We start from the raw sequence: 14752 nt of genomic DNA, 5'->3' as shown, positions 1-14752 counted from the left end.
TTTTTTTTTTTTTTTTTTTTTTTGGTAACGTTATTAATTTGAATTATATTGAATTTTGCACAAAAAAAAAAAAAAAGAAAAGTGGATTAGTCACAAATTTTAAACTGAGCTGTTTTTCTTTGGAATTGTATAATGTTTTTTATGAAAACTTATAAAGGGCAAAATCGTAATAATTTTAGAATTTAATGTCGAAACTCCAAACATATCTAAGTTCCCAATAATTTGATGAAATAAAAATTTAAAGTAAAAAATTGATACAACAAAGTAAAAATTGTTTTTTATTCAATGCTAAAAGTAAAGAATAACAAGACTGAGTAAAACTCAATAATTGAACGAGAACAATGAACAACTAGACTTGTGTCGATGTATTAGCCAATCTTGGCTCGACTTCAATTGTGAACAAGAATAGTGACATGACAATCAAATTCGTAGTCAGATCAACACTAACTAGAAAATTTGTTTGCCACAAGAACAATGGAGATTAGCAACAACCTATGCCTAAAATTCAAGACTTGATAGTCTCAATACTTGTTTATATGCACAACGATTTAATATGCCTAAAATTCAAGACTTGATAGTCCCAACACTTTTTTATATGCCCAACGATTTAATATGTCACGCGGCATCTCAAGTTACTTTTGAGATCAAAGATTAAAGAAATCAGACATGCCACATAGTTTAATACTCGATCCCAAGTCAAGTACAAGAATAGGTGGATACAGACCATTTGGGGAATTGCATGGGTATCGTTAGTTCCACGCAACAAATAACGACGACATACATAAACAAATAAAATAACGAACAATCGATCATAAGTCAGACCATGCCAAAAGTTAAATTTACAAGATGTATTGGACATAAGCATAGTGTTCTAACATTTCCTACTAAACAGCTTTTGAGTGTGATTTGAAGCAGCACAAAAACACTCATTTTGATGACTACGGCGCTGCCTTAGAAGAGATGCAGGGCAGTGGAATCTCATGCCAAGACGAATCAGCAGCCTAGAAAAGATATTAACCTAAGACCTTTGGACGCCAACCAGCAATAACATCCTCAGGAAGGGCACGAGTTTTTGCAAATGATTCTCTTGAAAATATGCTCTGCTACAATGTCATAAACCACAATGAATATATCTCAAGCAAGTAATAAAACAAACGAGCAAAGCATCAGTTACATTAGGAAACAAATTCAAGGATAATATTGCATGTTGTTCTAATGGTTAAGGTTCTTCCATGGAGTCCAACCACAATCCTGCACTTCAGACCAAAGTTCTTTATTCAATCATGTTCCCATGAAGTAACGTGGGATGAAAAGATATGAACTTAAATCTTGATCATTTAAATATCATATTGCAATTTAATAAGCACAACTATTCAACAAACAAGAAGCTAATGGACCTCGTTTTGTATGCTGTTTACATGGAATCTAGAATTCAGATTTTAGCAGTTGAAAAGTGTTCGGATAATGTATAATTCCTGTTCTAAATGATACTAAACCAATGATAATGTATAGCTCCTGTTCTAAATGATACTAAACCAATGAAAATGTATAGCTCCAGTTCTAAATGATACTAAACAAATGATAATGTATAGCTCCTGTTCTAAATGATACTAAACCAATGATAATGAATAGCTCCTTTCTAAATGATACTAAACCAATGATAATAGCTCCCGTTATAAATGATGCTAAACCAATGATAATGTATAGCTCCCGTTCTAGATGATACTAAACCAATGATAATGTATAGCTCCTGTTCTAGAGGATACTAAACCAAGGATAATGTATAGCTCCTGTTCTAAATGATACTAAACCAATGATAATGTATAGCTCCTGTTCTAAACGATACTAAACCAACAATAATGTATAGCTCCTGTTCTAAATGATACGAAACCAATAATAATGTATAGCTCCTGTTCTAAACGATACTAAACCAACAATAATGTATAGCTCCTGTTCTAAATGATAGTAATGCTATATTTTGAAATGTGTTCTGATTAGCTTATAAAATGGCTCTAAAATAACAGTGGTCCAGCTATGAATCACGGTTCAGCTAAAAGTTCAGTCGTACCTTTGTGTAAGACTTAACGTAGGGTAGGCTGTCTGGAACTGACCAGTTCTTATAGTGACCCAATGCAATTTCTAAATGGTACAACTTTGGACCAAGTGACAGGTCTGCTGCAGAAATCTCTTCCCCATTGATAAAAGGGCCCTTTTCAAAAGAGAGAAAATGGTAAGTCACAAAAGAACATAACGTATTTACTCATTTTCATGCATTGCCACTCGTGTCGGGAGAGATTGGTTATGACAAAGTCTTAAAAAACAATTGAAGCTTGCACTTGAGGCTCGCCTTAGAATGAAACTCATGTTTTAACCTCGAGTCTTATGAGCTTTTTGGATCATATGAAACTTAAGCCCATAAGAACATACACACTTCAAGTCTTCGTGGATCATGAGAAGAATAACATGAACTTGATATGTTTTTAAAAAATATAAAACTCTCCTATGTACTCAATGCCAATACACCATAAGTGGTTAAATTTGCCCATTGCTGCTTCTATTATCAAAACTAAAATGTTGATGATAAAAATAGAAGAATAAGCTGTTCTTATAAATGATGATGATAATTACCTTATAATATTAATCATGAATGCATTCAACAAATTTTCTGTAATTCATTCTTGTTCATCCCCTGCTTGGCACGATATTTTCTTTTAAAAGAAAATTACAGAAAAGAAAAAAGGCCTTACATTCTCTTTGATGTGAGAATCGAAAGAACTCAGCTCGCTAAGTAATGCTTGTTCTGTTCCATCATTAGGATCCTTGCTCTTTAGAAAAGCAATAAACGTGGAGAAAATCTTTGATCCTCTGCAGGAAAAATATTATAATAGCTGCCAGTAACTATATATTAATAATTTGATAAATTAGGAGATGAAATATGAACATGTAACGAACAAAATTCTCGTCTCTCCATGGACACATATTAAGAAAAACTCTCACTGAACTCAAATTCGTGAATGCAGAAGTTCTTTACATAAAGGCTTTCAGCTTCATGGCATGTTTCGTCTACCTTTTGTTTTTTAAACTACTAATGATCAACCATAAATCTACAAAAAGAAGAAAGAAAACACATGAGAATGTAAGATTTAGTGCTTCAAGTCTCCCATTACCCTTACAGAACTATAATCTGAACACCAGTTTGCATGCTGATGAGCATGTTTGGATGAGTATGTTAGGAACCACAAATCTTCACAATGGTATGATATTGTCCACTTTGAGCAATAGCTCTCATGGCTTTGTTTTTAGTTACCCCAAAATCCTTCATTCCAATGGAGATGTATTCCTTACTTATAAACTCATGATCAACCCCTTTAATTAGCCAATGTGGACTCCTCTCCCAACAATCCTCAACAAAGTAGACACACACTGAGAGCTCATCAGCTAAGGTTTCCATAAGGTAAGTTTATTGTCCTTACGTCCAGTAATTGTGTCATATCAATGAATTTACACCCACTAGTACAATTCAAATTTGAGGCAATTATAGAACATAAAACTTACACTGAAGATTTATCAGGAGGGGTCGCTAAAGGTGGGCTTGGGTACTTCTCTTCCAGTGTTTGTGTTATAACATCTGAATCTGCAACCCACTGTTCATCAAATTTAACAACGGGAACTTTCCCCTCTGAACTTATTTCTAAGAACCTGCACTCAAAAGAAGTAATTAAAAAAAAAAAAAAAGGAACAGACAAACAGAGAAAAAATTCAAAGATTTTCACAATTAAAAGGCATAAATATAGACCTTTCTCTGCTTATCAAAAAAGCTTTCTGGGAAATCAAATGGTTCAGATAAAAAAGTTTATACAAAAACTAATTCCTCAGAGAAAGAGAGAGATCAAATTAGATAATCACCATTCTGGCTTGTTTGACAGGTCTACCAACTTTAGGTCATAGGGTAGACGCTTTTCCTCCAAAGTCAGTAATACTCTTTGGCAAAAAGGGCCTGTGAAGAATGAAAAACTTCGATAATTAAGACCAAATTGAGGTTATATTTTAGTACATCAAATTCATGCGCTCTACATATGACAGTAGAGCACATGGTGATGGTTTTGGAATTGTTAAAACCACTTCCAAATATGTTTTTAATCACTCAAAATCAATTTAACGTCTATATTTTTTAACGTGATATTCATACCATGAGAGTCCTCGAGAAGAAAGGGTTCAAATACCTTGAATAATTTGAGAATCATCTTTCTCCATTCTCTTCGCTATCAATATATTTCTCCGGTTTCAATCAATGTCAGACTCATATGATTCTAAAAGGACCAATTGATTACACAATCTTCGATAATTTTCAAGTTCAATGGATGGCAACAAAGAGTCGGTCTCATACATTCGTAATTACGAATTATTATAACTTTTGGGAAATGCATTTGATCTTAATTAACTCAACGTTGAGATGCAACTTCATGTTTATCTAATAAGTTATAAAAATCCAACAGGGTTCGACCTAAGAATGGTGAATTTAAAGAGACGCCAATTTGAGGCGGATGTCCAATTTGTTTGGAGAGACCAATGTTTATCTAATACACAGAAACAAAGAAGAATCCACGGATAGTTTTTGAAAAGAAAGACCAACAGTAGCATAGCCAATCGATAAATCACAAAAATGAAGAAAAAAATGAAAAGAAGAAATTACAGTCGCCGAGCTTGTTGGGAACAGTAATGGAAGCTTTGACACAGGCTTCAAGAGGGCTAACGGACATGGAAACAGAGAGAGCTCGTCTAGCTCCAGAGCGCCTGAAGGAGAAGGAGGAATGGTGAAAATGAGAGAAGAAGCAATTGGAACGACGAAGGGAATTAAAACCCAGATGGTGCTTGATGGAGGAGGAAAGAACAACACAAGCTGCTGGTTGAACTCTGGAGCCCGACATTAGCGTCGCCATTGCAGTGAAATTCCAGCTCTTTCTTAGCTTGGAATCCTTGCAATGGAGAGGGATTTGATAGTGATCGTGTGATAGAACGAAGGGGGGTTGGAGATGAGGTTTGAGTTTCTGCGAATGAACAAAAGGCGAACAGATGCCGTTGGAAAATGTACACGGTTCTGTGCTTTCCTTTTTTTCTTTTTCCAATAATACTTTAATAAATATTAAATTTATTTATTTTATCTAAATTATTTAAATAATAACAGTAATTTTCAAACCATGTAAATAATTTTTTCTAATTTATAAAGAAAATAGTTATGTAATTTATTTTTAAAGACTAAGCTTTTTATATTTATTTTCATATGTTTCTTCGATGAATAGATATTGTTTGAGGGTACAAATGGGCCTTTTTCTTCAAGAAAGCCCAAACCCAAGTTCTTTTATTCTTTCCCAAGGCCCATATATAAACATGGGCCTTTCCCCAAGGCCCATGTTTGTTATACAGTTTTTATATTTTCGAGCATCATTTTTCTCTCAATAAATACTTTAATCCCTTCTAAAATTGGGTTTTTTTTTAATCTTTTTATTTCCAATTACAATATGTAATTTATTTTTAAAAACCAATTTAGTATCGATACTAAATTTAAGATTTATTAATAAACAGGGACTAAATTTAAATAATTAAAATTATAAGGACTAAAATAAAAAATAAAAATACACATGGATCAAAATTCAATTTTAACCTAAAAATGAAAAATCACTGATTTCTTAAACTCCATCTTTAATAATTTCACAAAATTTTAAATAATTGTATCTTCATAATTTGAATTTTTATTGGTTAAAGTTTTTATATTTATTTTCATATGTTTTTTTGGATGATAAATATAGTGTGAGGGTACAAATGGGCCTTTCCTCAAGAAAGCCCATATCCAATTTCTTTTATTCTTTCCCAAGGCCCATATTAAACATGGGCCTTTTCCCAAGGCCCATGTTTGTTTTACAGTTTTTTTATATTTTCGGACATCATTTCTTTTTTTCTCTCGATAAATATTTTATAACCTTCTAAAATTGGTTTTTTTTCTTTTATTTATTTATTTATTATTATTATTATTATTTCCATACGTTATTTGGTCGGAGATTTTGATGGATAAAAACGAAGATAAGCAAAGCTAAACTCATGTTTGTCATGTTTGTTATGTCGGATGAAAGTCCGATAATGGGTTGATAAGGAATACTCTCTCTATTGGTATGAGGTATTTTGGGGAAGCCCAAAGCAAAGTCATGAAAGTTTAGGTTCAAAGTGGACAATATCATACGATAGTGGAGAGTCGTGTTCGTCTAACATGGTATCAAGGCAATACTCTAAACCCATGTCAATAGAATCCTCAAATGTCGAACAAATGACTCCAAAAGAAAAAAGAGTCGAGCCTCAATTAAGGGGAGGTGTATTTTGTTCGAAGTGAGATGTTGGATGAAAGTCCAATGATAGGTTTATAAGGAATACTCTCTCCATTGGTATGAGACATTTTGGGAAGCCAAAAGCAAAGTCACGAGAGCTTATGCTCAAAGTAGACAATATCATACCATTGTGAAGAGTCATGTTCGTCTAAACATTATACCGTTTTTACATTTCTTAGCATAATTTTTCTCTCTCGACAAATTTTTTCATTACCCTTCTAAAATTGGAAATTTTCAATTTATTTATTCTAAATTATAATACAACCCAACTGGGAACCGTTATTTCTTATAATACTCACTTATTGGGAACGGTTAACTGAGAACTGTTATAACACCCAACTAAACCGAACTGGAAACTCAATTATAATACAACTAAACCGAGAATCATTATTTATTTACTCTTCGAACATAATATGAAAATTAGAAATCTAATTCAACCGATTCTAAATCGTACTATAACTATAAAGTTTGTCTAACATGAATATAGCTCAATCGTAGTAAACCTAAATTTATTTTTGAAGTAAATATAAAGTTGAAAAAATAGAAAGTAAAAGCCATGATTTATGGCATGCGTTTGAGTTGCCACTTCTCCATTACACGAGATAATCTGAGTAGAGGTGTATATATCATGTATGATCCTAAAAGAATTCACATGGAAAAGCATGTTGAGAAAGTGATGACAAAACCGTAAAAGACTTCACATGCCAAAGCATGTGGGAAACATATTGCCAATTGAGGCTATGAACATTTTATAATTTTATTTTATTTTACTTATATATTTCTAAATTTTAAATTAGAATTATAATATGTGTTGATAAATGTGATATCCCTCCTCGATTGGAGAAAAGAACGAGTGTCATCGAGAACGCGGGGCTCCAAAAAAGGAGATTCTTCATCGATTAGAGAGAGAAATGAGTGCTTGCTAGAACACTCAGCTCTAGATTTTGAGATCCCAGGTTGGGGAAGTGAACAAACCAAACCATTCTTTATAAGAGAATGAAAACGTTGAAAGAAAATACAAAAGGAAAAACTCAAGGAGAACAATATATGCTAGCGGTTGGTTTAAACTGTTGTTTTGAAACTATTTTAATTATCTATTACGTGTTTGGATATTCCAAATTACGATAAATAAATTATTATAAAATAATATAATTTCTCAATAACACTATTTACGAGATAATTTTTAACTTTTTACCTTCTAAAATAGGTAAATTCTAATGATTTATTTTTAATTTATCTCGTTATTAAATAACAGATTTCGTTGAAGTCAATGAAAGGAAAATAACGAGAAGATCTATAGAGATCGTGAATTTAGATGAGTGGATAAGAGACACGTAATGTTTAGAAGGCGAAATTTGATGAAACTTTTCCGGGGGAGAGAGAAGAAAAGAAACAAAATCTAAAACGAAGAATTTAAAGAGACGACCGAGAGAGTAACGACAATTTAGGTATTATTATAATACAAGTCACGACAAAAAAAATGATCGATCTCATAAGTGCCGAGCATGAGGGAATGCTAGACGTTTGGTATGATCGATCTCATTAATGCCGAGCGTGGGAAAACGCTACACGCTTGGTATGATCGATCTCATTAATGTCGAGCGTGCGGGAACGCTACATGCTGGGTATGATCGATCTCATTAATGTCAAGCGTGCGGGAACGCTACACGTTAGGTACTTTCTCCACCGACCAAAATAACTAAAATTTAACGAACCTAACAAAAAAGTTACTTGAAATATACTTACGTAACGGTACTAATTAGGAGACAATCTTAAACTCTCCGAAAACCGTTTTAAAAATTTAAATATAAAATAAACATGGTTTATATGTTTTTTTTAATCTTTTTATTTTTATATTTAATATATTACCTGTATTTAATAAATTAGAAAATTTATTAAATAGAAAATTTAAAATTTAAATATCTATTTTCTAATAAATTAAAGTTGCAAGAGATTATTGAGATGGAAACAAATTAACAAATAATAATAATAATTAAAGGAAAAAAAAAAGTAAAAAGCTCGGCACATGTAATGGGCGTTTACAAAAGGGCGTGGCCGTTATACACAATATGAGGGCGAAATTTAGGTGCGTGGGTCCACGCGTTAGCAAATGAGAAAAAAAATAAAAAAGAAAAAACCAGAATTAATTGTTGGAAAAAAAATAAAAATAAGACTAAAGCGGGACACACCTGGTTATTTGCATGAGGCGCGTGAGAGAAGACACCTAATATAGAGGAGCGTGAAAGTCAAGGCCACGTGGTGTATTAGAGAAAGCCTCTAAGCTTTGTTTCTGAAGGGGAGGAGCTTGTAGGACACATGCCCTTCGATCCCCCGACCGGGATTCTGTTTTAATTCCCACGAGACTCCCTCACGCGTGCTCTCCACGTCCATTAATATTCTTATTCAATAATTTTCAATGTAGTTTGTAAAAAAAAAAAAAATCAATAAATAGTATTTCGATTGCTTTTGTTAAATTAAAATGCGTGAAATATTAATAAAATTAAAATTAAGAAAAGAGAGAATAGCCGGAGAGTGTGAAACACGCGCCGTAGAAAGAAGGTTGGATAAGGAAAAAAAATAGGGGAAGAGTGGGGCCCAGAGGTTACACAATCCCTGGATCCCAAAAGCCCGAGAATCGGAAATGGTGTACGGGCAGCTGACCGGTCAGTCCGTGGTCAGTCATGAGGATATGGATGAGCATTAGTAGCACTTTACGCAATTAAAATTCACAAATTAAATTTTAATTTTACTTAATCATATTTTTATAGGACATGCAAATTTAATTAAATACAATATAAGCATAGAAATTGGGATTATATATATAAATAAATATAAAATATTAAGGGAATTATTAGAAAGAAATTATATTAAAATGGATAAATAGATACATTTAAGATGTTTTATATTATTTTAATGATAAATCATTTGAGTAATTAATTAATTTCATACTTTTATAAATAACGAACAAGGAGAACGAAAATAATAATAATAATAATTAAAATTACACCCGAAAAAACTCTTTTACAAAGCAACCCACCTACCATTATGAAGCAAGACAACACTCATCAATCCCCAAACCCCACCGCCGCCGAGACCAAGAAATTGGCGGTAGGTGACCAGGACGAAGACAAGCTTCTAGCTGCTCTAGGCTACAATGTCCGGTCGTCGGACATGTCTGATGTAGCTCTGAAAATAGAACAGCTTGAAATGGTGATGGGGTTATCCGAACATGATGGAATTTCTCCTCTCTCTTCCAATACAAACCATTATAATCCCTCCGATATGTCTTCTTGGATTGAAACCATGATTGATGAACTCAATAACCCTGTTCATGCCGGAGCTGAATCCATCCCCGCCATTGCCACCACTGCCGCCTTCACCGATGACTCTGAGTACGATCTTCGAGTAATTCCGGGCATTTCCGCTTTCCCTCAACTTAATTCCACCAGCACCAGAAAACGATACAAGAACTCCGATTGCGAATCGGTTCTTGTTAACGCACCGTCGTTCTCGGAGCCGTCGCGCTCGGTGGTTCTGGTGGATTCCGCTGAGACCGGCGTCCATTTGGTCCATAGCCTCCTTGCCTGCGCCGATGCCGTCAGTAAAAACAACATCAACCTCGCCGAAGCTATACTCAAACATATCAAAATCCTCGTCGACGCTCAGGCCGGCGCTGTAAGAAAAGTTGCCGGGTATTTCACCCAAGCCCTGACTTACCGGATTTACCGATTCTACCCATTGAAGCCCTTCGAATGTTCATCTTCATACACCGATCAACTCCAAATCCATTTCTATGAATCTTGCCCTTATCTGAAATTTTCCCATTTCACTGCCAATCAAGCCATTCTGGAATCCATCGGATTATCCGGTTCTGTCCACGTCATCGATTTCAACCTCCAGCAAGGCCTCCAATGGCCGCCGTTGATTCAGGCCCTCGCACTCCGTCCAGGTGGACCTCCGGCGTTTTATCTCACTGGAATCAGCTCCCCGCCGGGCGACGGATTACAGAAAGTGGGTACGAAATTGGCCAATTTCGCGGAGAAATTCGGCGTTAAATTCGAATTCCGTGGTTTCTACTGTAAAAATTTCGGCGATCTCGAACCGTTCATGCTCGATTTAGAAGCGGAAACCGTGGCTATAAATTCCATTTTCGAGCTCCACCGGCTACTGGCTTATCCAGGAGCGATTCAGAAAGCTCTAACCACAATCAAAGCTCTGAACCCGAAAATCATCACTCTGGTGGAGCAGGTCGCGAACCACAATGGGCCATCGTTCATGGAACGATTCACAGAAGCACTGCACTATTACTCGAGCTTATTCGATGCACTTGAAGAAGCGTCGGCCGCTGGGTCGTTGGATGTAGTGAGGTCGGAGGAGTATTTAGGGAGACAAATCTGCAACGTGGTGGGATGTGAAGGTACCGATCGCGTCGAGCGGCATGAAACGGTGGCGCAGTGGCTGAGCCGAATGCAGTCGAGTGGGTTCGAGATGATTCATCTGGGTTCAAACGCATTCAAGCAGGCGAATACTCTGTTGTCGGCTCTGTTCCATGGAAGAAATGGGTACAAAGTTGAAGAGAATAACGGGAGTTTGACGTTGGGTTGGCACACTCGCCCGCTCATCGCCACCTCTGCCTGGACTGTCCCCGTAGCCAGCGGCAGCGGCACCGGCACCGGCGAGCCGAAGTGAGTCGACTCGGCCGCGTTCGCTGCCGGAATCCCTATATGGAGAGGGAAATAGAAAGTGGTGGCCTTGTGTAATTCTTCCTTGGCCGTTTTATTACTTTTTTTTTCATGTGTTTATTTACTGTTTTGCCCCCCATAGATACACAGCAAAAATAAGCCAAGGAAGCTCTCCAGCATATAATATTTACCCTTTAAAGTCTTTTTCTTAAGTTCCAAAATCTTATTTTAAACCCTAAACCCTAGTATTTCTTTTTAGCATCCCAAAAATGACCTATTAAAAAAATCACGAGGCAACGCTTCGACGTCGTTAGTAGCATTGAGATGCTACCATTTACAAACAGAACCCAAAATAAAAAAAAACCCGTGCCTTTACATCAAAATCTATCTTCTCGAACAATTAGTGTTATTAACATTGTTTTATTAGTATGGTTGTAATACCATAGCAATGTTGTAAAATACATAGATATATACGTAAAATTAGCAAACCTTTCCAATATTAACTTGGTACATTCAATTTTTTTTACTGCTCTAGTAAATGAGATATAATATTTAATACATTAATTATTTTTATTAAAAAAAAAATCAAATATTTAAGGGTCTTAGTAATGCTATTTTCTTTTGAAAATTATATTATTGTGCCAATTTATTCACTGTATATGTTTGAGCCCAATATTTTGAAATTGGACCTTAATGGGCCGGTCTTAACAAACGCACTTAAAGGCCCAAATCAAAGCGTGTGGGACTTGGAGATCCATTACGATGGTTCTTACGATTTAAAAAATGACGTTACATTCATCTATGGTTAAAAGTATTGAAATGTAATACATCTATAATTATATTTTTATTAAAAAACTTATTTTTCGTGGATAAACGGGAAACCCGACTCTACGAACCCGAGGAAAGGCTGCACAGCAGTAGTCAAGGCGTTCAAATTTCTGGCCTTGCACCGACCATCTAATGGACCATGGACTAAACGGCCACTGCCTGAAAGGACTATGTCCAGGGGACCGCCGCCCCCCACACACAAGGTACATCTTGCGAGTCGGAACATTACGAATATAACCACGCGGATCGCCGGATACATTTTGTGCAACAGCCCTTCCTATCTGATAGAAAAGGATCCCATGATCCTGAACCGATCTTACCTAGAATCGCAAATCCCAAGTTTATCTATGAAGAGCAGATCTAATTATATGCTTATTGTGTAAATCTAACCCTTTTGTTTTTCTATTTCTTTTTGCAGTAACTTGAGAATTGTTTTTTATTTATTTATGTATTATTATTATTTGTTTATTTATTTTATTATTTATGTTTTTTTTTTTTAAGCTTTATTTAGAAAGTTTCACAAGGAATGGATGATTCTGTACACCAAAAATGTTTGTGGTAGTTGGCAGAGTTATTTAAAGGAAATATGGTATTATTTACAACTATATAAAAAATAAGATTATTATTATTTTTATTCAAAATCAATTTTGGATAATTTAGGTTTTTAGTTTTGAAAGTGTATGTACATGACGTGGCATTGGAATATGACTAAGGACTTTTTAAAAAATGCGTGGATAAAGTTACACGTAATATCCAATCACACGTCAGCTAACTTTAGTTTAATTTTAAAAAACAAAATTGATTTATTTTTAAGGAAGTTCATTTTTTTATTTTTTATTTTAGTTTAAAATTTATAGGTTCAGATCTGCTGTGGGGCCTCCACATTCAAATAGAATGATCCAACAAAACGGAACCAACTCAACTCCGTGCACCGACTTCCTTTAATAATAACGGCGTTATCTGTCCGTCCAAGTTTCCTCGCTGGACATGACAAAAGTCAAAAACACCGCCAGAAAAACAATAAAACTAAATTCCCTTCATTTTCTCGCGATAAATTGAGATTTTCATTTCTCAAGATATCATCACGTTTTTTAAAAAATACTTCAACTTGAAGTTAGCGTCTTATTGGTACAATTAAAATTCATTGCCTTAAAATATTTCTCAATCGTCTCATACGAATGTAGTCTCGGTTCATTCATGTGCCCTTCCTTATTCAGATGTCACATATTATATGCTACCGAGGAGAGGAATCTCTCGAGTGATGGGTTGTGCTTGGATTTGGGTGATAAAGAACAAATTCTAATTCCTTCACCTTTTTATTATACTGCCAAGATGATAAGAGAATTAAGCATCTTCTTTGTTTTTGGATATCCATTCTCTTTTTCTATTTACATTTTATTCGTTTTTTAAAAAATATATTCACGTATTTAACAAATTCTGGGCTGATATGAGAATTCGAACCTCTAACCTCTTGATCGATGATATATGTCTCGAGTTGTATACTCAAGTGGGTAATTAGGGTTTTCTTTATTGAAACATTAACGGTATCTTATTCCTTCGTCAAGTTATCAACTTTTTTTTATTATTGGTATCGATTCTTTACACGGTTTTAAGATTTTGTATAATATATATAAATTTTGTCAACAATTTATCCAACTCCTTTTGAGGGAAGATATCTCCTCTCTAAAGGTACTTTCCATGTGAGATTCTTTAATTTTGTTAGCATATGAAGAAATTGAATATAAAAGATAATTTGACCTTTTGAAATCTTAAATTAAAATTTAAGAATATCTAAATTTTAATAAATATGTTTAATATGCCTTTTGAAAAAAATAATATTTTAAATAAAATTACTTATTATATAATCACTTGAGAAAGAAAATTAAAGTGTTTTTTTTTTTCTCTAAAATACATTTAAGTGCTTTTTTAAATAATTTAAAAGCCACATTTATTATAAAATTTTTAAAAATCTTTTTTAATTGGAATAAAGTCCTAGTCTAATTTTTTTTTTTTTTTTTTTTTTTTTTTTTTTTTTTNTTTTTTTTTTTTTTTTTTTTTTTTTTTTTTTTTTTTTTTTTTTTTTTATGGAAGATATATATTAATTTGTAATAGGTAAGAAATAATTTATTTTTTTTTATATAATTTCTGTCATTTTATAAATTTAGTTCAATAACCTATTTAATATTTAAATTAAAAAATACCTTTACGATTAATACTCTATTAAAAAATACTCGCAAAATTAAAAAAATAACATCAACACTCTCCATTTTTAATGTTATGTTGAGAAATTATTCATCAACACTTTATAGATTATCTACAAACGTTTTAATGAATATTTTTTGAAATGGTAACTATATTTTGAATTTTTTTTTTAAAAAATTAATATGTTAATAAAAAAATTAAAGGTATTAATTTAGCATTTTTTATTATTACCGAACTTAGTTAACGTTAATATGAGAAATAGAATTGGGATCGAAAATATGTATTTTCATTCATATTCATAATTTTTAAATAAGATACAAGCTACTAAATAATACATAAGAAAAGAATATTAAAATAAAATATGTAAGATATATTTCATAACTAACATATTCTCCAAATATTATATCTTAAAAGTTAAGTATCGATAGGATGGTTAAAGCTAGTATAAAGATTTCAACCAAATGAAGAACATTTAAGTTAAATAAAAACAATCTAACTAGCTCTAGTTACGCACTAACTGGATTAGAAACAAAATAATTATCTTCAAACAAAAAAATTAAATAAATTTGAATAATTGTCTGTGAAGATTGAATTATCGACCTTTAATATTATATTTAAAAATAATAATTAAATAGATTTTTACATTATTTATGTCACCAATAA

The 14752-nt window shown here is 33.4% G+C and overlaps 2 protein-coding genes across 2 annotated transcripts; one reads left to right on the top strand and one right to left on the bottom strand.

The window, feature by feature from the left end:
* Positions 1–693: 693 nt before the first annotated feature.
* Positions 694–5076, bottom strand: LOC111482062 (glutathione S-transferase DHAR3, chloroplastic). Its single transcript, XM_023127699.1, has 6 exons — positions 4694–5076; positions 3907–3997; positions 3556–3699; positions 2748–2865; positions 2069–2209; positions 694–1100 (listed from the first exon to the last, which is right to left on the bottom strand). The coding sequence occupies exons 1-6, from the start codon at positions 4938–4940 to the stop codon at positions 1014–1016; spliced, it is 828 nt and encodes a 275-aa protein (XP_022983467.1). The 5' UTR covers positions 4941–5076; the 3' UTR covers positions 694–1013.
* A 4308-nt stretch (positions 5077–9384) lies between these two features.
* On the top strand, positions 9385–11271 carry LOC111481890 (DELLA protein GAI-like). Its single transcript, XM_023127488.1, has one exon. The coding sequence runs from the start codon at positions 9423–9425 to the stop codon at positions 11064–11066; it is 1644 nt and encodes a 547-aa protein (XP_022983256.1). The 5' UTR covers positions 9385–9422; the 3' UTR covers positions 11067–11271.
* The last annotated feature ends 3481 nt before the right edge of the window (positions 11272–14752 follow it).

The sequence above is a fragment of the Cucurbita maxima genome, unplaced genomic scaffold, assembly GCF_002738345.1.
Source record: "Cucurbita maxima cultivar Rimu unplaced genomic scaffold, Cmax_1.0 Cma_Scf00007, whole genome shotgun sequence".
Lineage (NCBI taxonomy): Eukaryota > Viridiplantae > Streptophyta > Magnoliopsida > Cucurbitales > Cucurbitaceae > Cucurbita > Cucurbita maxima.
The sequence above is the reverse complement of the archived record's forward strand: the minus strand, read 5'-3'. Positions and strand labels throughout refer to the sequence as shown.